The 24,585-nt window shown below is 43.8% G+C and overlaps 3 protein-coding genes across 3 annotated transcripts; all 3 read right to left on the bottom strand.

Moving 5' to 3' along the window:
* Positions 1-280: 280 nt before the first annotated feature.
* On the bottom strand, positions 281-637 carry LOC306922191 (histone H2B type 1-L-like; the record flags this gene model as incomplete). Its single annotated transcript, XM_079499587.1, has 1 exon — positions 281-637. One exon carries the CDS (start codon positions 635-637, stop codon positions 281-283), a length of 357 nt encoding a protein of 118 aa, XP_079355713.1.
* A 4,829-nt stretch (positions 638-5,466) lies between these two features.
* On the bottom strand, positions 5,467-5,877 carry LOC306922192 (late histone H2B.L4-like; the record flags this gene model as incomplete). The annotated part of the gene is made up of 1 exon (XM_079499588.1): positions 5,467-5,877. The coding sequence occupies one exon, from the start codon at positions 5,875-5,877 to the stop codon at positions 5,467-5,469; it is 411 nt and encodes a 136-aa protein (XP_079355714.1).
* A 1,715-nt stretch (positions 5,878-7,592) lies between these two features.
* On the bottom strand, positions 7,593-16,526 carry LOC306922203 (metalloreductase STEAP4-like). The gene is made up of 10 exons (XM_079499605.1): positions 16,305-16,526; positions 15,799-15,906; positions 14,418-14,488; positions 13,395-13,482; positions 11,849-12,142; positions 10,937-11,031; positions 9,839-9,949; positions 9,283-9,325; positions 8,489-8,653; positions 7,593-8,106 (listed from the first exon to the last, which is right to left on the bottom strand). Exons 1-10 carry the CDS (start codon positions 16,521-16,523, stop codon positions 7,771-7,773), a joined length of 1,530 nt encoding a protein of 509 aa, XP_079355731.1. The 5' UTR covers positions 16,524-16,526; the 3' UTR covers positions 7,593-7,770.
* Positions 16,527-24,585: the final 8,059 nt, after the last annotated feature.

The following is a 24,585-nucleotide window of genomic DNA, read 5'->3' on the forward strand; positions in this document are numbered from 1 at the left end:
CTCATCAGTCAAAATAATTAAGGGGCCCTATCTTGCGCCAGCCCGTGCCATTTTTTTTTTACTGTTTTGAAAAACATTTAAAAATGGTTCAACTAGGATACATATAGACGTACGTTGTGAAATTGTAGATTTGAACTATCTTAAAAGGTTTTTAAAAATAGTAAAAAGTGGCAAATAAGTTTAGGGATAAGGTCCGTTCCTTATTTCGGTCTACCAAATTGATGAAGGCTGAAGGCTATAGAGTTCATGTGGTCAAAGTAACCTTAGTGTCCGTAGCAGACTATTGCTTGGCGGTGTACTTGGTGAGAGCCTTGGTGCCTTCCTGCACGGCGTGCTTGCCCAGGTCACCGGGGAGCACCAGGCAGACGGCGGTCTTAAGCTCCCTGGACGTGATGGTGGAGCGCTTGTTGTTGTGGACAATGCGAGAGGCTTCGCTGGCGAGGCGCTCAAAGTTGTCAATGACAAAGGAGTTCAGGATGGCCATGGCCTTGGAAGAGATGGTGGTCTTAGGGTGGACCTGCTTCAGGACCTTGTAGACGTACATGCTGTAGCTCTCCTTCCTGCTCCTTCGGTGTCCCGCTCCCGCCTTGGCTCTCTTGGCTTTCCCGAAGCTTCCTTTTCTTGCTATCCTCACCATGGTTCTTCTCTTGATACTTCACAGCACAAATTGGTCTAAATCAACTATAGTTTTGCAAAAAACTGTCTCTGTACAAAAAGCCTTCTAAATAATGACAATTGTTCATTTGACTGTATTAATAGGACGATTACATGGCTTTGATGACGTATAGCAGGGTTCCCCAATAGGCGGCCCGCGGGCCATTTGCGGCCCGTGGAGCGCCCCCTTGTGGCCCCTGGAAGAAAAAAAAGTAAAAAAAAAAAGTGTTTTGTTTTGTTTTGGGGGGGGTGTCCCAGATATAAATGGCATTAAATGGGGGTCAGTAGCGTATGCATGTCAAACTGGGCACCCCCTCAAGGACCACTGGTGGTCCCCAGACCACTGGTTGAGAACAATTATTAATTAATGAATGAAAAAATAAAAAACCCAATTTTTCGCGCGTGCGGACTCGGCCCCCAGCGTGGTTCGAACCATATTTTGACTAGTCAAAATATGGCCCTTTAAAATTAATTGGGGGACCCTGACGTATAGCGATGTTGTGATGTCATGGCGAGGACTGCCCATAGACTGAAGTCCGAACATGTGGAAAGGTCGGCGAACATGCGCTGCTCTTGACATGCGCTGCTGGTTGGCGAACATGCGCTCCTCTCGACATGCGCTGCTGGTTGGCGAACATGCGCTGCTGGTTGGCGAACATGCGCTGCTCTTGACATGCGCTGCTGGTTGGCGAACATGCGCTGCTCTTGACATGCGCTGCTGGTTGGCGAACATGCGCTGCTCTTGACATGCGCTGCTGGTTGGCGAACATGCGCTGCTCCCGTGCTTGCGGTTATGTTTAGGGTTAGTAATTTCGGAACAATGGGAGGTCGGAACAACGTCATGGCACCGTCACTGCGGGATGAGGCCATTAGTTAGTAGGCTTGGGCAACTGTCAAATGGATTAGTCCCATCAGTTGTTTGTATTCTGCCACGGTGCCACCGCTCCTTTCACTTCATCAAGATCCAGCGGTTTGGTCCGACGTACATAACAGACCGACAGGCATTAGATCGACACCCTACCCAAAACCCTAATCTAACCCTAAACCCACAGGTTAGTTTTAAGCGCCCTTGCATGTCAGGAGCGACGATCGGAGCGCCTATCAGACTGTTAGTATAACCTAACGTATATGCACCCCCCCGGGATGTGACCTCTGCCTGCTTGATAACGTTTTACCAGCTTCTTCCTAGCTATAGACATTCAATGTCTTCTTCCTAGCTATAGACATTCAATGCGAGTCGCAGTCTAACAACTTCTACAGGTTGACATGCCTGCCACGCTGCCACATGATGTCAAGGGGGGGGCACATTCACACAGCCAGGCATTGGAGGGCCCCTCAAAAAAGAACACCCGCTCAGGGCTATGCAGGGCAGGGGCATCCACCTCCCTGAGCCAAGCCTAAAGTGACCACATACTGTACATCACTGGACTATAGAGTTGAGTGTCTTCTGAAATATTGTAAAGAACGCCCCACTCCTTCACGTTTTAAGCCAGTGATTCTCAAGCTGTGGGCCGAGGACCACTGGTAGGCCGTGGGGGGGTATTTGCAAGTGGGCCCCCAAATGATAATTTAATGATGATTTATAACGTTAGTTAATATAAAAAAGAACAACAAAAACAAAGAAAAAGTTTATTGAAACCATGGAAAGATTAGTTGCCTTTGTGATACCAATAAATAGTAGGCCTATACTATTTTAGTTCCGTTGATCCAAGCCAGAACACAATCGATGGATTGACCATTAAAATCATCCTGGTTCTATAGACCCAGGATGTGATGGGCATCACAACGTAGCATCCGGATTTGACTGCAGCAAACGACCGTCACAAACGTTACGTAACATAGGGATTTGATTGGCCAAACTTTGCATGACGTATAGTGCTGTGATCAGCGCTGGATAGTCAGGCCTGAACATTTATTATGAAATAAAATAAAATAAAAAATGATGTTTATCATCTTTATGTCTTAGCTTTCACTTGTGTCTGCTCTATACTCTCCTTTCCCATTTACTGTATATTACTGTATGTGCATCTCCTCCTGGTGGGGGCTCTTAACTACTATCACGTGACCCATATAGATTCAACACAGAAAAAAAACAATAAATCAAAAGGGCATAATGACTGAATTGAGATCAAATGGATCTTAAAGATGGAGTGCCGGGATTTCCCCCCCTCCCAAAAAAAATTGCGACTTTTCTAGTTGAATATTATAACCACGCCTGGGGGTCTATTAGAGTAATGTTAACTCCATAGACACATGCAAAACACCTGGGGGTCTATTAGAGTAATGTTAACTCCATAGACACATGCAAAACACCTGGGGGTCTATTAGAGTAATGTTAACTCCATAGACACATGGAAAACACCTGGGGGTCTATTAGAGTAATGTTAACTCCATAGACACATGCAAAACACCTGGGGGTCTATTAGAGTAATGTTAACTAGACACATGCAAAACACCTGGGGGTCTATTAGAGTAATGTTAACTCCATAGACACATGCAAAACACCTGGGGGTCTATTAGAGTAATGTTAACTCCATAGACACATGCAAAACACCTGGGGGTCTATTAGAGTAATGTTAACTCCATAGACACATGGAAAACACCTGGGGGTCTATTAGAGTAATGTTAACTCCATAGACACATGCAAAACACCTGGGGGTCTATTAGAGTAATGTTAACTAGACACATGCAAAACACCTGGGGGTCTATTAGAGTAATGTTAACTCCATAGACACATGCAAAACACCTGGGGGTCTATTAGAGTAATGTTAACTCCATAGACACATGCAAAACACCTGGGGGTCTATTAGAGTAATGTTAACTCCATAGACACATGCAAAACAACTGGGAGTCTATTAGAGTAATGTTAACTAGACACATGCAAAACACCTGGGGGTCTATTAGAGTAATGTTAACTCCATAGACACATGCAAAACAGAAAAAATACACAAATCACGGCACTCCATCTTTAAGAAAAACAATCGTAAATATAGCTGCAAGCTATAAGACGGGATCAAGCCCAAAAAGAAAAAAGTAATAAATAAAAATCACACTTGTATGAAGTGATCGGGCGCTCTTATCATCATACATCATCACATTGTGTAACCAGAGTCAGACTCCAAGTATGGAAATGCGATTTATTTGACGTGGCCAAAAAAAGGCCAAAAAAAGGATCGAGAAAATCAATTTTCTCATCGGGAGATCTAAAGATCATAGGTCTTTTGACGAATGAGTGAGAGCTTCAGTCCCTGAGGGATCCTCACGGCCCTCTAAACATTATCGACGAATTTCGTGAAGAACGATAGCACAGAACTGCCCAAACTGCTATAAAACAGCAGTTTGTTCACAGAAACAAAAAGGCCACATAACTGGCATAATGACTAAATTGAGATAAAAGGGGTATTGTGGAAAATAAATAAATAAATAAAAGGGCTATGCATGGCAAGGGCGCCCACCTCCCTGAGCCAAGCCTGGCCGCATACCTCACTCACTGGACTAGAGCTGAGTGACCTCTGCAGGTGTTCAGATATGGTAGCTCGAGGGCAGACTGCAAGACTGAGCATACTGGTTCTAAACGGTTCTTTCTGCTTGGTATCGTTAAATACTAACAGTTTCTTAGCCAGACCTTCAATCTCAAGCAGTCCGCAAGAGCTCTCCAGAGCAAGCCATCTTCCATCGGCAGGTTCCCGGCTCTCAAAGATGATGTTTAAGAGGTTATACTCAAATTAAAAACTTTAATTCTTAACAAAGTAAACACTATATTACTAAATGACTATTTTTGATAACATTAGAGTTATTTCCTTTTTAATTTATTTTTTAGATTTTTGGTTTTCCTGGTAACATTCCCGAAATAGTAGACCTATGGGTCAGAGATTGAGGTCTGCCCACGGTTGCTGGACCACTTTGCTCTTCATTTGTCTGCTGTCACTCTCTCTCGCCATCCGTCATCGTGGTGTTGCCACCATCAGAATTTTCCCATCCGCGAAATCCTGACCAAGACAAGACATGCTCATGGTTGCCTGGCTAAAGCGTGGAGCTGGGTGGGTATCCCTGCCCACCCCCATGTGTGGAGCAGGCAGGACATACACGGAACACAACAGGATTGGTACAGTGTCCACTGTGTCCTCCCATGTTCCAGATATGTCAGTCTGCCAAGTCAATGCCCTCTGTCACATTATCTCCCGCTTCATCCTGCTTGTTCAAGGCTACAGCCGACATACCAGAATTCATCGTCTGCCTTGATTGCAGACATCTGCCCCATGCCATAGTATACATGCAACTCCTTTGGGTTAGACTTCGTTCCACTTCATTCTGCTGGATCAACCCAGAACCAGCCTGCATGGCTGGTGACCCAATACTGTCAGCATGATACTGGCCTGGTGTTTTTTGATTCCTTGTACTCCTCGGGCCACCATCATGTGGATCTAATACTACTTAAGCCCTATATATATACACTTCATTACTTAGCAGTACAAAAGCCCTGGGTATCCCCTCATATACTCGGTCCGTTCCTTATTTCCGTCTAACAGAATAGGGATGCTTATGTGGTTCAAATAAACGTTGTGTTTGTAGCAGAGTATAATTAGTGCCATGTCTTTATTCCGACCTCTAAATATTCCGAACTCCTATCATTCCGAACTAACACTTAACACTATCCCAAACCGTAAACCCTAATCCTGACCTCCGTCCTATCTGGCCACGTAGGTCGCTAACCCTAACCTTAGTCTTAACCCGGCCACGCCTCGGTCTTAACAGGCCACGTAGTTCAGAGTAACGGGAGGTCAGACTTATGGGCCAGTCCCTCCCTATAGTTCATCTGCGGGTGGTGGCGTACTTGTTCATAGCCTTGATGCCTTCCTGCACGGCGTGCTCGGCCAGGCCGCCGGGGAGCACCAGGCGGACGGCGGACTGGACCACCCTGGACGAGATGGTGGAGCGCTTGTTGTAATGAACCACGCGAGAGGCTTCGCCGGCGATGCGCTCAAAGTTGTCGATGACAAAGGAGTTCAGGATGGCCATGGCCTTGGAGGAGATGCTGGCCTTGGGGTGGACCTGCTTCAGGACCTTGGAGACGTACAGGCCGTACGTCATCTTCCTGCCCCGATGATGTCTGCGTCCTGCGCCCACTTTAGATCCCGATCTCTTGGCTCTCTTGGCTTTCCTGAAGCTCTTCTTCATGCCCCTTCTCCTCACTTTAGGTATTTTAGCATTGACCTTAGACATGATTCTCCGATGCTTCGCGGTAAACGGCTGATTCTATCGGCAAGTTTTGAAAACGAGTGTCTTGAAAATATTGTAGGCAGAGGGATTTATCGCAAATTACCTTGTGCTCATTTGACGGTTCAATTTAAAGGACAAGTATGTGGTTGTGATGACGATGTTGTGAAGACGTCATTACGTGGAATACTCAGTGACGTTTACTACTCAAACTGTTCAACATTGCTAACAATTGCCTGTTTTTGAAGACAGGAGTCAACCCCAATACATTCCTTTTTCCAACAGACTTGGTCAACAAAGGCATGGCTGTTGACCAAGTCTGTTAGAAAAATGAATGTCGCAACCCCAGCGCTAGCCTGGGGTCCACCTATGCTTTCTATGGCATATAGGCAGCTCCCGGCAGGATCCGCCGGGAGAATCTAGACGCAGCTGCACGACATGAGACTAATTCATTAGAGCGACAGAGAGAGGAGTGTGTGTGTGTGTGTGTGTGTGTGTACGGGTGTGCGTGTGTGCGTCCGTCATCACAAATGTGATGAGGTCAGCACATTGTGGCTATGGTCGTTATTAGCCCAAGGAGTGTTTTTATGCAAAACTAATGCTTGGAATGGACTCAGCATCATGAAAACACCCTAGTTTGACATGTCACATGCTACTTAAAGCAAAAGGAAATTTAAAAAATATTTGCCTTATATTGGATGTCTATGGTGGCCATACTGTACAGGCCATTTTCAACACTTTCCCCTCAGACAATTCCAGGCAACTTTTTTTCTGTTATTCAGGATATATTGAAGATACAAAATCAGCTGAGTTTTTTTTTTTTTTGCAATTAGTTTGAGGTCAAATTACATTATTACCTGTCGTTTTGCATCTGCTGTTTTAGGTACGGGGGATTCGGAGTCCCTATGGTTGGGACTGATGCGCTTGATCAGAGTACCTACAAAGGAGATCCAATTAATCGCCAAACCATAATAAATATATTGCTCATTTTATATTCAATAAATATAATATTATTCCATTCATGAGTAGTCCTGACTGAACTAATTTAACCAAAGGGCAAGATTTTTTTTTTCTCCAAACACAAATCTAACTCAATATCATAAACGGCAGAGTCAATCAACATCTCTGGGGTGGGTTGTTTATTTCTTTTGTGCGAAGTGAGGGTCGCCTTTTATCATGATGATCACCACTTACAACATTTGCCATTGACTTGGCCTGAACGTTTGTACGGAAGAAATTATTCCGTTCATAGACTTGGCCACACAGACTTCACGAGTGGCACACACGGAGCCAGATGTTGGAGGGTCTAGCGCCCCTCAATAACGGTACTGTGAAGTACACACTGTACCGTGTACCTGTACTGTGTGGTGTACCCATACATCACATCTGAGTAAATAAAAGTTAACATTACAAGCAGTAACATGGCCATATCAGTGAAACAAATGTGTGTGTGTGTGTGTGTGTGGGGGGGGGGGGGGGGGGGTTGCAGGATTCTTTACGTAAACTACAGTAATTGAGAAAACTGTTACTTTTAATACAATCACAACTTGTTGTGATTTGACACTGAGCAACAGATTTTTTCTTCCTTCCAGTAAAAAAGAAAAGACGTCAAGCGTTATTCATAGTCTGATTTATCGGTGGTGAGGTGACCACCGCAATTACAACATGCCGTCACGGAGCTGCGGTGAAGAGCCAAACCACCGCCAGCGCCCCAGCCCTTCACTCTGTTTTTACTCACCACCGCTCCGCGTTATTTCAGCTCCGGTGGTCACCTCACCACCGGAGTGGTGGTCACCTCACCACCGAAAATCCAGACTATGAATAGGTTTCACACAACATAATATAGTCAAAATGAGTGCGATACTCAAAGTGTACCCATACTTTCTATGCAGGATATTCTCATGGTATCAGTGGACTGCTCGTCTCCTCCACCCTCTCAACTCCCATGTCACTCATCTCCTCTCCCCTGCCTGCTCCCATCCCTTTGTCCTCTCCTCTCTCAGCTCCCACGTCGCTCCTGTCCCAGCCCTGTCGTATGCGTGTGAGGCTGCGCTGGACGCAGGGCAGAAGCAGCAGTAGTTTACCGAGCAGCACTGCAGAGGGGATCACCAGACACAGCATGTAAGGTGGAGGAGTCCACTTCCACTTGTAGCTTTTCGGAAGCAGGAACTTGTTCCAGCCGTACAGGTAGGTGTGGAGTGTGCAGAAGAACAGCGTCAGAGACCCCAGCTTGGACTAGAAGCAAGGGACGAGAGAGAGAGAGAGAGAGAGAGAGAGAGAGAGAAAAGGCCAGGTTCATCATTGAGTTTCAGCGAGATATGCTAGGATTCATGGTTACCTAACTGCTCCCTGTGTGCAATATATATATTTTTTAACCCTAACCCCAACCCGAATCTTTTTCTCTAATTGTAAACTTTCTACTAACTAACTTTTATTTTATGTTTTACCATAAAGCACCAGGAAAAGCATCCTCACAATGTCTATTTCTCACATTCTACTATTACTTGTGGTGGTCCCTAAAAGCATTAATAATACACACACCCGCACACGCACGCACGTACGCACACACATGCGCACGCACAAACACACACACATGCATGCGCACACGTGCGCGCACCTGCACAAATGTGAACTCCCTCCAGCTCAGTGCGTTGCTGACAGAGGGCAGGGATGTGATTCCCAGCACCACATACAGGCCAAAGCCCAGGATCCCCACAGAGAAGTAGGAGTCAGTCTTCCAGGCTTCCGTGGCGTCAAACTCTTCTGTCTTGTTTTTCCTGATCTGAAAGAGAATTTGGGTATATTTACTCATCAAGTATATTGTACTGTCATTAAGTTACATTTCAAGGCACTTTATACTTTACTTGAGATATTTCTATGTCTTGATCCTTTAGTTTATATACTTCTGTACAGCACCTCAGAGGCAAATACAAAAACGTTTTGTTTAACTACATTTATTTGACAGCGATACAACACATTATGAGATTGTTACTTAGTTGCTTCTTCTTGCTTAACTTCTTACTTTTGCTACTTTAAAGGACGACTTCACCCATTTTCAACCTATCTTCATATCATTGGTCCTCTCTAATGTTCTTTTTCTTCTCGTCTGTGTCTCAGAGGCAGAGCTGTGGACGGTTCGGAAACCCTCCTAATATACCTTTTAGTTTTTATTTATGAAGATTACTATAAGAGAGAGAGAGAGGGAGGAGGGGGGGGAGGGAGAGAGAGAGAGGGGGGGGGGAGAGACGGAGGGAGGGAGAGAGAGAGAGGGGGGGTAGAGACGGAGGGAGGGAGAGAGAGAGGGGGGGTAGAGAGACGGAGAGAGATGGAGATAGAAAGGGCGAAAAAGAAACAGAGCTGTGAACAAGGCCTTGTTAGGATTTATTTATTGTTGCTCCGTAACAGCCTTACCAGAGAAACTGCTTTCTGGGTGAGTTTGTCTCTTACAAAATATCTGCAGAAAAATGCACAGAATTACTACATTTAAAAGAAAGTTCATACAATTTGTTACTTGCTTGGTGACACAACTATGAGGGAGAAGCGGATAATTGTAGAGCTCATTAAAAAGTGTTATTGCTGATGCTAATCTGTCGGTTATAGAAAAATCACACCCGTGTGAACTGAGTGGTGCAGGGTCTTATATAGCCTGATCAGCTGTGGTCTGACGTAATGTCAGTGACCATAGTAGGCAGGCAGGCAGGCAGGCAGACAGACAGACAGACAGACAGACAGACAGACAGACAGACAGACAGACAGACAGACAGACAGACAGACAGACAGACAGACAGACAGAGGCTAGCTTCCTACAGAGCTTCCTACCCTAAAACCTCCATCGGATAACATTTCTGTCCTTCAAATCATGTTTTCATGTTGTTCTCATAACCTGATCTGAGCAGAACCTGTGCACGGGTCACTTTAGTTCTTGTAGGCTAAAAGAGCTAATGGTGAGTGGTGCTCATGGTGTTACCGTTGGGGGATGATGAGAGTGTACAGAACATGGAGGAAAGCCAATGCCAGAGCCAGTAGACCAATCTGCTTCCTGCACAGCATCCATCGGTCAAGCCAGTCAGGGAAACGTCTGCAGAACATAACCCGCAAGATCATAACAATTGTGAGGGTGTTTTGGGGTCAAGTTTATATTTTCTCCTGCGTAGAAGAGTTAGTTCACTATCATGATTTAGTAGTATTGAACGGTTAAGGTCGTTCTAGATAGGCAAGCAACAGTAAATTTAACTAATCGATATAATTAATTTATTCCTCATTTTTGGGAAAATGTTAACATTTATTTTATTTTAATTACCCACCACATTTTGTCAAATCCAGCAGCATTAATGAAATGTAAAGTCAAATATAGGGCTGCAACTTGGCATCCCTATACTTTTCATTATCTGCATTTTCTTTCTCCAGCCAATTCAAAATACAAAAATACTGCTCACAAGCTCACATGTTGCACTGCGACCTGCTGTGCGAGACATGCACCATGACACAATGCGACACTGTTATGTTGCACCAGTTCCTTTTATTTTTATTAAAAAATATATAAAAATCTACAAGCTCACATGTCAGATAGAAACTAAATACAGGTTCATGCACTTCACTTTCACTTCGCATTGCGAGCTTGTAGATCGTCTATTTTCACTACTTCTGTGCAACATTCTTATATGATGAAGTAGGCGGTTGTGTGTGTGTGTGTGTGTGTGTGTGTGTGTGTGTGTGTGTGTGTGTGTAAAAAAATAAACCCTGTCAAAAGAAACCAGCTACATTATATTTGATTAATTGTGTGTTTATTTGAAAAAGAAAGTTACAAAAAAGAATGAATGAATAATAAGTTCTAGGCGCCCGCTGGCCGGCTGTCAGACGCGTGTTCGAGTCCCGTTCATGACGACCTTTTTCTGCATCTCTCCCCTTCTCTCCCTCCCTCCTGTCCATCTTCACTTCAACTATCAATAAAGGCAGAAAAGCCTAAATACAAATCTTAAAAAATAAATAAAAATGTGTTCTACATGCATGGAAAACGACAAAAAACTGTTGATCGCTGGCCCTCAAACTCCCAAGCTGCTCTGACCTGTACTTGGTTCCTCTGTAGAGCTGTATAGCGGAGGCCAGGACGCCAGGCAGGTAGCACAGAGACAGCATGATCAGAGACACGATGGGGAAGACCTGACGAAAATGACAAAACGTCATGAGACCAACTTCCATCAGCTGTAACATTCCAGAAATGAGCATGGTGAGACTGACGGGCACATACACAGCATTTAAATGGTTCCCAAACAAGTGGGTCTGCGTGAGACAAGTTCAATGTACAGTTTACAATTTAGGCATTTAGCAGCCGCTTTTAATCCAGAGCGATTTACAGTAAGCAAGAACAACAAATGGCAATACATCAAATACATATAAATAGTCATCAAGAATCATAAGAAACCTAAGAAACCTAACATTCGTGATCCGTCTAACAGTATAGAATATCAATGAAACTGAGTATACACTATAGAGTGATACAGTACAGTTAGCCCTGGTCCAGTGCTTACTGCAAGAGACGCACTGTAAGCACTGGACCAGGGCTACAGTACAGTATGTCTACATACAATGTAGACATCTAGATTACATAAATTGAGTCTTTGCATACGCGGCTGGGGCAAGTGCAACGGCAAGTGCTATGGGCTAAGATGGAATCTGAAGAGGTGGGTTTTCAGACTACGGCGGAATATTTGGAATGTGTCTGTAGTAGTTCTGATTGCAATGGGAAGTTAATTCATTCCACAGTTTTGGAGCCAGAAGGGAGAAGAGTCTGGGACGAGTCGAGCGTTGTCCCGGCGTTTTTATTGAATGTTGTGCCGGCCTCCCTGTGTTGGCTGATCAGAGCATGCGGGCATATGAACATATGGTGGTGAATACCTTTCAGTTTGATAACCACTGTATGGCGTGTTGACCAGCATTGTGCTGAGATATGTGACTCTGTGACTATTATATCCTATACCTTGTTGGCCAGGGACACCATGATTCTGAAGGACCTGTCCTGGACTCTGTCCTCGGGCTTCACGGTGGTGGCGGAGTAGATGACGTCGACGGTGAGCGCGTAGACGAAGAAGAAGGCGGTGAGGCCGGCGGCCAGGCCCAGGGGAAGCCTCCACTTGGGGAAAAGCTGCAGGGGGAAGTCCTCCAGGTCCCTGGAGGCTGACAGGGAACCCCTGTCTATGACGCCCAGACCCAGCCGGCTGGACAGCTCTGCTACCATCTGCTTGGCCTCAGCATTGTCCCCACACAGGAACACCTGCAGTATACAGTATGAAAGAGATGGATTGGCGTGCGTGCGTGCGTGCGTGCGTGCGTGCGTGCGTGCGTGCGTGCGTGCGTGCGTGCGTGCGTGCGTGCGTGCGTGCGTGCGTGCATGCACCTGTGTGCACCTGTGTGCACCTGTGTGCGTGAGTGCGTGCGTGCATGCACCTGTGTGCACCTGTGTGTACATTATTGTGTGCTGATGTACCAAACTTGTACTTATAGTTCTTCGTTACAGTTCCGTCACATTATTAATGGCTGTTTCGTTGTGTGCTCGCGCACGTGCCTGAGTGTGTGAGTGCGTGTACGATTTTTCCACATTTTCAGATCTTAAAAGGTGATGTGTCATGTGAGCATGTACTGAACATCTGCTAGTTTTGCCACACGCAAGGTGCAATTTACGTGAAATCTTTCACAGCCTTTCCGACTAGGCTGAGGAATATATCCCACCCTTTTCACATTGGCCTGTTATAGCGCCACCAACAGGTGGATTTTTTGCAAAACCCATTTTTGGAACTAAATCCCTCAAATCATCCAATTGCCATCCAAGGCGTAAGAAGAAATGGCACCCTTTTCACATTGGCCTATTATAGAGCCACCAGGAGGCCACAGCCTGACCTGCCCTGGTGGAGACCTGTGTCCCGAGAGGTACTTTATCTAGTTTTGCATTGCTATTTGGGGGTCCTTGGCATGCATGGGAGAGTTGTGTAACCCCTTAGTATAGGCATTTTGTAAACAATCTGTGTCTGTCTCTGGCTAGTCTCGCATAGCCAGACACTATTCCACAATCTCCGAATGCTATATGGAGTCTGGAACTACACCTCCCGAAATCCAAGTAATCGGTTTGTGATTTGCGTTCACAAAAATATGTTTTCAAATATCGTTAGTGCATATTTCTTTTCATTTCCATTTCTGCTCAGCAGCAAGCTATATTTGCTTAGATGATTTCTATTTATATTAGGATATATTTGCACGACTGTAAAGACGAAACAGTGCAGAGGAGGCTTGCACTTTCACTTTGAAGGTTAGAGTGTCTGCCCCGCCCTGGGATTGGCAAGGCTTGCTTGCTTGCTTACTTACTTACTTCCACCTTTTGTAGATCTGCTATTTCCACAATTTTTTTTTACCGTTTCGGGGGGAAAAAATGAAAGAACAAATAAGACAAAGAAAGACAGTTTTCACCTATGGCCAAAATAAGGACACCATGTTCAAAGTACAAGTTAAACGGCAGCAGGTACAGCTAGTACCTGTCTGTTGGCGTCTGATGGTCCGTTCTGCAGAGCCCAGGCAGACAAGGTGTTGAAGGCCTTCACCACATACGCTCCAGGAACCAGCCTGTGCACAACAACACAAGACACTCATCCAATGCCTTTATTTACCATTTTCTCTTTGTTTGTTTGTCTGTCTGTTTTACGTGGAGTTTTTTGTTTTGGTTTCTAATTCTACCACTGGAGGTACTAGACTAGAGCACTGGTTCCCAAACTTTTTCATGTCAAGGACCCCCAAATTGACGTTTTTTTAGCCCACGGACCCCCATTTGAAAAGATATGCCAGGGACCCTCCATAAGAGAAGAATGTTATGGCTCTAGCAGTGATTCTCAACCATTTTAATTTCAAGGACCCCTAGTTTGACATGCATTAGGCTACGGATCCCAATTGAATGGCATATCTCTGGGACCCCAATTTATATTGTAAAATCAATGTTCATTTAACTCTGAGAGTGTACAAATGGGTCAATTTGGTTCCATTTGTATTACAGTAATGCACTAAATCCATTGTATTACAGTAATGCACTAATTTGTTACTTTTGAGGCGTCATTCTTTCATTCCGTTACTTGACAATTATTCATTTTCAAACTTTTCAAAAGGAGAGGACAGGATAGAACAGAACCAAATGGACCCCTGAAGGACTGTAACTCCGAAAGTGTACAAATGGATCCATTTGGTCCGTGAGCTATTTATGTACCAATTTGGGGTTAAGTTAACCCATTTTGGGCGGGAACCCCTTTTGGTGTTAGCATTATGTTATGCTTTAGCTATTGAAAAATAGCAGATCTACAAGCTTCTGCTATTTTTGAAAAATCGAAGAACGACTGACATAGAAACATGGCTTTTTCAGAAAACTGTCAGGATGTAGAAGACATTTTTAGAATCTGACCTCAGGTCAAAATGGGTTTTAATTCCGTCACTGTGGAGTCATGTTGAGAAGTGAAGTGTTCTCTCTCACCTCTGCAGGTACACAGAGAAGTGAAGTAGTGTTTCTCTCTCACCTCTGCAGGTACACAGCGTTGGACTCTGGGTACAGACCCTTCCTCCGGTTATTACTGACATCCACCAGCACCTGCCAAGTAACCAATCACATGCAGCCACACGGTGAGCAGTAACCAATCACATGCAGCCACACGGTGAGCAGTAACCAATCACATGCAGCCACACGGTGAGCAGAAAGCAGCGCTGCATGCATGGGCAATAGAAACAGTTAACTCATGATGAATATAATATAAAACATGTTTATCTTTAATATGTCATTCAAAAGTATATGAGGAAAGGAGTCCTCGCTATCTCTTGATTAGTTCCCTTGTTAGTCACCTGTGTTCTTCCTTCTTGACTATTGGCTGTCAGAGTATTGGTTGTGGGACTATTGGCTGTCGGACTATTGGCTGTCAGAGTATTGGTTGTGGGACTTGGCTGTCAGAGTATTGGCTGTCAGAGTATTGGTTGTGGGACTATTGGCTGTCAGAGTATTGGTTGTGGGACTATTGGCTGTCAGAGTATTGGTTGTGGGACTATTGGCTGTCAGAGTATTGGTTGTGGGACTTGGCTGTCAGAGTATTGGCTGTCAGAGTATTGGTTGTGGGACTATTGGCTGTCAGAGTATTGGTTGTGGGACTATTGGCTGTCAGAGTATTGGTTGTGGGACTATTGGCTGTCAGAGTATTGGTTGTGGGACTTGGCTGTCGGACTATTGGCTGTCAGAGTATTGGTTGTGGGACTATTGGCTGTCAGAGTATTGGTTGTGGGACTATTGGCTGTCGGACTATTGGCTGTCAGAGTATTGGTTGTGGGACTATTGGCTGTCAGAGTATTGGTTGTGGGACTATTGGCTGTCAGAGTATTGGTTGTGGGACTATTGGCTGTCAGACTATTGGCTGTCAGAGTATTGGTTGTGGGACTATTGGCTGTCGGACTATTGGCTGTCAGAGTATTGGTTGTGGGACTATTGGCTGTCGGACTATTGGTTGTCAGAGTATTGGTTGTGGGACTATTGGCTGTCGGACTATTGGCTGTCAGAGTATTGGTTGTGGGACTATTGGCTGTCGGACTATTGGTTGTCTGACTATTGGCTGTCGGACTATGTAGACTGTACTGTACTGTACTGTACTGTACTGTACTGTACTGTACTGTACTGTACTGTACTGTACTGTACTGTACTGTACTGTACTGTACTGTACTGTAATGTGTTATACACTGACCCATCATGCACCTGTGCATGATGGGTGATGTGTGAAGCTCAACAGCGCCACTTTGTCACCTGTTGGTACTCTAAACAGACATAGGGACAGACAGACACACACACATTGCTGTTCCGTAGAGTGGCTGCACCACTCAAAAGGACATGTTGCTGTGGTGATGTGTAACATCATACTGTACCTTCCCTTCAAGCTGAGGAGCAAGACTTTGCAGGAAGTCATAGTGTTCTCTGTGAACACACACAAACACCACACTGGCTGACTGCGCCGCTGCTGCATGGCTCAGTACCTGCACGCACGCACACACGCACGCACGCACGCACGCATACAGATGCGCACGCACGCACGCACGCACGCACGCACGCACGCACGCACGCACGCACGCGCTCACGCACACATTTAAATCATGAACACATCATATTATGTTGTTGACAAGTTTGATGTCATCAACAATACAACAATACAACAATAGAATGCAGCTTAATGTAGCCTACTTTACAATGTAAAAAATACGAATCTATGTCAAATTAAATGAAAGGTGCTGAATTGCGGAGGAAAGCGCACGTGTATGTGTGTTGTATAAGTGTGTGTATAAGTGTGTGTGTGTGCGTGCGTGCGTGCGTGCGTGCGTGCGTGCGTGCGTGCGTGCGTGCGTGTGTGTGTGTGCGTGTGTGTGCGCACACGCACCTGAGCTCCGTGGGGCAAGGGTCCACAGCTGTGGGGCCTGCGGCTCCCGTAGACCACCCTGTAGCCCGTGTGGAACAGGCGCTGGCCCAGGGTTCGAGCCAGATCGCCCGTCCCGAACACACACAGCGGCGGCGGCTGGCTCTGGGCCGGCACCGCCCCCCCCAGCACGTCCACCACGGGACACAGACACACGCTGTCTGACCGCTCCTGTCCTGACATGACCCTTCCCTTTCTGTGTGTCTTCGCTAAGCACACCTATAGGCCGTGGTGTAAAGTAAACAAGTACATTTACTCAAGTGCTTAAGTACAATTTTGAGGCATTTTTTACTTTACTTGAGCATTTCCAATTTTCAATACTTTTTACTTCTACTCCACTACATCTCAGAAAAATAGCCAATGTACAAGCTCACAATGCGAGTGTGAGCTTGTAGATCTGCTTTTTTCACATTTACACATTTTGGAAAGGGAAATTCTGCACAATGACTACTGTTACTTTTTGTACTTTAAGTACATTTTGATACCAATACTTTTGTACTTTTACGTACGTTGTACTTTTAAGTAGATTTTGAATTCTGGACTGTTACTTGTAATGGAGTAGTTCTACATTGCAGTATTGATACTTTTACTTAAGTAAAACATTTGAGTACTTTTTGCACCACTACCTAGGCTGTCATGACATATGTTGTGGTTAATGATTAACGTTTTTGGCAATAGTTAAACAAAATGCACAGGGTAGATCAGGGGTTCTCAACCCGTGGGTCGCGACCCCTCGGGGGGTCGCCAAATTATTTTAGGGGGTCCCCAAATTATTAAAAAAAAAAAAAAAAAAAAAGATTTTTTTTTTTTTTTTTCACAGTTTTTCAAAAATAGCAGACCTACAAGCTCGTAGATCTGCTATTTTTCATTAGCTAAATTATAACATAATGCTTAAAACACCAAAAGGGGTTCCCGCCCAAAATGGGTTAAGGTTATTGTAGCAGTCAATTTATATTGGGGGTCGGGAGAGGGCGGGGCGGGGCGGGGGTCCCGAGACATTGCCAAAGCATTTCCGGGGGTCCCCGGCCAAAAACGTTGAGAACCCCTGGGGTAGATGACAAATATCTTAAATATGCAGAGGGATTATTACTGACACTGACTGTTAACAATAATCAAAATGAATAAGTGCCAATGCTAGTCAAAACTCAAAACAGAACCGTATAGCCTACTTTCAAAAACTCTTCAAAAACAGCAAAACGTAGCAGATATAAAAGCTCATAATGCGCTGTGATGTGGCGCATTGTGAGCTTGTAGACCTGTTATGTTCACTGTTTTGGAACATTTCTGAAAATGTTTTCCAGGATTTTTAGTATAGGTATGCAAGTATATACTCACAATTACAACAATAATGTATTTAACGTTGGGATATAAAATAGATGTTAAAAAGGTTTTTGTGTTTTGAGTTTTGATTGATTGATTGAAAATGAAACAGTTTAGTTTAGAGAAATATGGATGTCTGTTGCTTAGGTAGTAGGAACCTTTGTAACAGGTACTGCGTGACACAGGAACCTGTTAATGGTTGCACCTAACAGAAGGGAAGATTTTAAAAAGATCTAGAGTTGCAAATTGCGGCTATATTTCACCAACAGTCTGTGTTGTTACCTCTTGTATTGGAAGTTAAAGAGCATGGTTTATGACACACAACACACACATTTTAACACCCCATTTCTACACAACGGGAAGAAGGAGCAATAAACAATAATGTATGTCTTACCTATATTTGGGAGAGTAGTTCTTGATTCAGACTGTCTGTGTGTCTGAACGTCTGTCTGTCTGTGTCTTGACTTAAGTTGACTGTGTGTCTGAGGGTGGAGGGAGGGGGTTGTTTTTGTTTCCTGGCAAAACTGGAAAACTTCCCTGGCCTACGTGACGTGTGTGTGTGTGTGTGTGTGTGTGTGTGTGTGTGTGTGTGTGTGTGTGTGGGGACTGGGGAATCACGTGCTTTACAGCAAATAAGGCCATTTCCCAGAAGGGACCCCCGACCTATATGCCCTGCATGGGCCCCGACACAAACGAAAGTGAAAGTATTATATGCAGCTGTCTGCCTTGCAGCCCACTTGAGTCAACGTACAGTCAGTCATGATCAAACATTACCCTGGGGGGTGTGTGTGTGTGTGTGTGTGTGCGTGCGTGCGTGTACGTGTGTTTTTGTACACCTTGTGTTGAGAAACAAGGTCTGATTCACCAACATGTCTTAACAAGCTGATGGGCAATGACAGACAGATTGCGTCACATGACCACATTCACATCCATATTCCATGTAAATGGAATTATTTTTAAAGTGGAAAGTACCTCTCATCTGGAATCAAACCAGTTACTTCCTCTTCTTATAATAGTCTGGCAGCCAACAGGCTTCTTGGTATATATACCTTTTTTTTTTAATTGGCCTAAAATATTGTCTATAGCCTACATACTTTAATGAATCCACTTGCTGACTGGCTGTCGGTATACCCCTCATAAAAATGTCATCATGCTTTATGTAGCACGTGACATGTCAAACTAGGGGGTTTTCATGAATCTAATCCATTCCAAGCATTAGTTTTGCACAAAAAACACTCCTTGGGCTAAAAACGGCCATAGCCACTTGTGCCCAAAATGTGCTAACCTCATCACATTTGTGATGACGGCTATGGCCGTTTTTAGCCCAAGGAATGTTATTGTGCAAAACTAATGCTTGGAATGGATTCAGAATCGTTGAAACTCCCTATTTTGACACGTGCTACTCAGAGCCATCTAATAGAAGAGTTACGATATTGAGGGGGCAGAAACCGAGCGCTCGAGCGCTGTTCATGCAGCCTGAACTGAGACAAGTGGAGTTTGAAATACATTGTTTTCAACGAGGGCGGCGCAAATAAGAGCTATTTTAGGCATGTGTGCAACATGCCAACTGTTTTAAAGTATTGTACAGTAACAACTAAAGTCTCTGTAATGTTTATGTTGTACGATTACTACAAAACAATGCAAAATAAAGGGATTTAAGATCATTAAAGCTGGGCTGTTGCCTGAGTCCAATGCATTTCTGCCTACTTCCGGTCCAGGACTTGTCCCTATTTGTTGTCCCCATTCTCAATAGAAGTCTTATGTAGGACTTATTGGACTGGCCCCATGAAGTGAACAGAGTTTGTGTAACTCTGTCTTACTCTATGGCTCTGGTGCTACTTAAAGCATAATGAAATTTGGACATTTTTGAAGTTTTTGCCTTATAGCCTAGCCTGGTTGTTAATGGTATGGTCACATATAAACCCCTATACATAATGCTCAATACCGACAGCCGGTCAGCAAGTGGAAGCATGAATGTGGTATGTACCGTATATATATATATATATATATATATATATATATATATATATATATATATAGACAATATTTTAGGCCAGTATATATAAACGATATACCAAATTTCCCACTCCACACCCCCGGCTTTGATTGATTGATTGATTGAAAAATGTATTAACAGTTTGCAGAATTACAGTACATTTCAAGCACAAACTCAATACAAAGGCTGTTAACTGTGAGTGGACGACCCAATTAAGCATTACACTTGTTTCCAATAGGGTCCACTATAAACTGCCGGACTATAAACAGATGCTTGGCTTACTAGGTCTCCTGCCGGAAAACACTGTCTTTCTATGAAATCAGACGTCACATCTCTGTAAACGTATTGGCCAATAGTAGCACGTAAGGGCACATGAAATAATACTAGGGCCCTATTTTGTGTGTCTTAAGTACCAGGTCTTATGCCTTAACTTAAGACCTGGAGGCGTGGTCAATGCTGTTTGGCCACTCAGAATAGCCAAATGGCATTGATCACGCCTCCAGGTCTTAAGTTAAGTAATAAGACCTGGTACTTAAGACACGCATAATAGGGCCCTAGTAGTCTAGAAAGTCATGCATTGAAAATGCATTACTGCATAAATACCTCCACGCCAATGGATAATTTACATGATGAGATCACATAAATTAACACATTAACTAATAGTAAGTAGGCTACATCATAAGAAATGATGATGTAGCCTACTTACTATTAGTTAATGTGTTAATTTATGATAATTATGATGATAATGGTTAGGGATGCTCCGATCAGGTTTTCAAATATTCAAATATTTTTGTAAATCTCTATGGGTAAAATTAATAGCCGATTTTTCAGTGGGTCCAGAAACCCATGCCCACTGCTATGCTCCATAGATATTGCACTTGTGAACAATGAGCATCCGGCATGCAGTGCTACTTGTGAACCAGCAGGTGTCCCCCAATCACTGCAGATGTGCTGCAGTCCACAATGGTCCAGGCACCAGCCTGACAGCGTGTCTCCGGTTTGAGTCCCAATCCCCATCCCCTTTCCTGTCTAACTACTGTAAAATCTGTCATTAAAATTCAAAAATCCCCCCAAAACATCCTTAAAAAAAATGAATAGAACAATTTTAGTTATCATTTATATCAGACTGCATTATATCAGCTAATGCAGTCATTTGTGTATAGTGTGTAGAGGAATGGAATGAGGATACAATCCTGGGGGGCCCCTGCGTTGGTGATATGTACCTACTTTAACTGTTTGTGGTCTATTACTCAAAATGTTGTGAGTCAGTCCAGGGGATGAGGAGTGGAGTGAAACGATATGAATTTGTAAGGATTCATAACTGCTTGTAGTACCCTGTGTTGTTTCATTCTCAACATATTATATATATTTTTTGTATAGACCTTTTCACACCTGGCTTAATTATATTTTTTATAATAATAATAATAAAGCTTTATTTATATAGCACCTTTCAAGAACAAGGTCACAAAGTGCTTAACAACAAAGGGAACACAATAAAGAACACAATAATAATAGCAAAACATTGGATAACAGAAAGAGAAAAATACATAGGAAAATACGTAACATTGACAACTATAAAGGATTAAAAGCAGCTTTATAAAAATGGGTCTTCAGGAGTGATTTAAAACGTGGAACCGAGTCGGCAATTCTGATTTCCAGGGGCAGGGCATTCCACAGTGAGGGTGCACGGACTGCAAAGGCCCGGTCGCCTATAGTCTTTTTTGAACCAGTTTTTATGGTAAGTAGAGCCTTGCTCACATCACATTCAAGTCTCGTGTATCTTACCTGTGATGAGTGAGTGTATACTTAGGGTATAGTGAGTGTATACTTAGTGTATAGTGAGTGTATACTTAGGCTATATTGTCTGGAAGAAACCTTGCCTATTTCAACTTTGTGAAATAGGCCTATGTGTTTTCATAAATGAATGCTATAATGTCATACTACAGTGTCACACTAGTAAGATGCCCTGGGCCTCACCCTAGGGCGAGGTCGTGTGCACGCATCCGCCTGGGTGACGGCAGACTGCCTCACCCTAGGGCGAGGTCGTGTGCACGCATCCGCCTGGGTGACGCCCTGGGCCTCACCCTAGGGCGAGGTCGTGTGCACGCATCCACCTGGGTGACGGCAGACTGGACGGCCTCACCCTAGGGCGAGGTCGTGTGCACGCATCCGCCTGGGTGACGGCAGACTGGATGGCCTCACCCTAGGGCGAGGTCGTGTGCACGCATCCGCCTGGGTGACGCCCTGGGCCTCACCCTAGGGCGAGGTCGTGTGCACGCATCCGCCTGGGTGACGGCAGACTGGACGGCCTCACCCTAGGGCGAGGTCGTGTGCACGCATCCGCCTGGGTGACGGCAGACTGGACGGGTATCAGTCAAAAGGGAGACATCGAAGAGGAAGGACGGGTGGGGTAAGATCAACATATGGAATGTCAGAACAGGTCAGCTCCAAATATGGAGATCTAAGGGTTTGAGGTTTGAGGTCAGATGTAGAGTTGTTGGCCGGCTCCATATATGCAGAATGCAGATCTAGGTGATGATCCAGTCTTCTCCATGAAATTTGAATGGCTATCCACTAGGGTTTCATGAGGTCAGTGTCGTGATCTTCATATATAGACGGCCATATATGGAGCGTGTCACAAGGCACGATGGACTGACGGCCAGTGACGTGTCATGAGGCGTGATGTCACACAACCATATATGGAGGCGTGCTCTGACTGACGGACAGGTTTTTCAGGTTTTCATATAGTGATCTGCGACCTACAGTCGAATATTGAACTAATGAAAAGAGCTAAATTGTGACTAAATAACTACATTGGATCCATTGGAACACAGCTTCTCTTTTGCAATTTCTGAAAATGTACTGTTTTGTCAGGGACAATACATAGCCTATCAGTGGAGCCTGCCCGGACAGAATGGGTTAAGTTAGACTTCTCATTATATTGTTAACTTAACCCATTCTGTCCGGGAACCCCTTTTGGTGTTTTTAGCATTACGTTATACTTTAGCTATTGAAAAATAGCAGATCTACAAGCTCGTAGCAGCTTGTAGATCTGCTATTTTTGAAAAATCATGAAAATGCGGCACAAATCTTTGAATGTATATTCTTTCTGAGCGAAAGTTTTTAACTCAAATCTTTGCTTCTGGGGGGGGGGGGGGGGGGGGGTGTGGGGGGGGTTCCTGGAACAACATATTTTCAGATGGGGGGTCGGCCGCCAATTACATATCATTTTTGGGGTCCTCGACATGAAATATTGAGCACCACTGAATATAGATGTATGTCAGGATTTAGAAGACATTTTTAAAATGTCGACGTCATGCCTAAATGGGTATAAAGTGTTCCGTAACACTATATGGGCTAGATACAGTATGTTACGTATGTAGGTTGCTGTTGCTTGGGAAATATCTGCAGGCAAATGTTTTTGGCAGACCAGTTTGTCAAGACTAAAAAGGGCAAGCCTAGGCTGAGAAGAGTATATGCTATTCCCAACGGTATGAGTAGAAATATGAACTCTCCATTTAGACCTGAGAAAAGATTCTACAAAATCCTGACAGTTTTCTGAAAAACCCATGTTTCCATGTCAGTCGTTCTCAAACATTTTCATGTCAATTAAGGACCCCCAAGAATATATGTAATTGGGGTTCCCCGTTCTGAATGGGTTAAAAAACAGAACGAGGAATGGGATAAGCGCTGTCTGGGTTCAGTAACACATATATGGCTTTCTCAAACAGGTGCTCTTCAGTCAAACAGTAGTAGGTAACATTTATTGTTGCCTTGCTCAACAATACATGTATTATTTTTCACTACTGAGGCACTCTGTAGTGCCTCAGTAGTTTTCTCCCTATCGTTTGCCTGACCACAAGCTTCTATGAACTCTTGATAATTAATATTTCTAATTTTATTGAAGTCTTATATTTGGAATATTAAGAAATTGACACTACCACGTTTAGCACTACCTGCTTATTATTAAATGTCATTACAGCAATGTGGTGCATGTGAGTGTGACATGTTATATTTTCTCATTATATTGTGCATTACTATGTTGTTAACAACTAACATTATTGTTAACATGCTGTGCTATGTCATCAGTTGATAAATATATTAGCATGCCGTTGTAAATTACACAACACTGTCTATATTCCAATATTGGTTTTCTACTTCCTTAATACATGTCTTATAGACATTTATATATTTGATGGAGGAGCTAGATCTCTGTAATATAAAACAATTAATTTCAGCTCAAATTTCTTGACCTCCTTTCCTGCTGCAAAAGCTGGTGGAATGGAAGATAGTAAGTAATTCACTTGTGTGGACATGTTAGAAACCAGAAATGCAGCTCTTGTCTCATGTGATTTGATGATGTTAATCATTAATGCACCATTTATGATTAAGATTCATTCACGCTTGAATTCACATTAATCACGCTTGTCTTTCCCAAGACAGTCATCCGAGCCTGGTGTTTTGGGGAAAACTTGTTTTTGGTTCCCTTAACCAATTCTGGGCGGGTACCCCTTTTGGTGTTTTAATCATTATTTCATACTGTAGCTGTTGCAAAATAGCAGATCTACAAGCTCATAGCGCTGCACCGAGTGCCACGCTACGAGCTTGTAGATCTGCTATTTTTGAAAAATAGTGAAAATATGGCGCAAATCTTTGAATATACTGTATATTCTTTCAGAGTGAACGTTTTTAACTCAAATCTTTGCTTCTGGAGGTCCCCTGGAACAACGTATTTTCAGATGGGGGTCCGCAGCCAAATTCAGACAATTCTGGGGGTCCTTGACATGAAAAAGGTTGAGCACCACTGACATAGAAACAGAAGCTTTTCAGAAAACTATTAGGATTTAGAAGCCATTTTTAAGGTCTAAATGGGTGAATATCCAGGTCTAAATGGGTGAATATCCAGGTCTAAATGGGTGAATATCCAGG

This window comes from Electrona antarctica (genome assembly GCF_951216825.1).
Source record: "Electrona antarctica genome assembly, chromosome: 4".
NCBI lineage: Eukaryota > Metazoa > Chordata > Actinopteri > Myctophiformes > Myctophidae > Electrona > Electrona antarctica.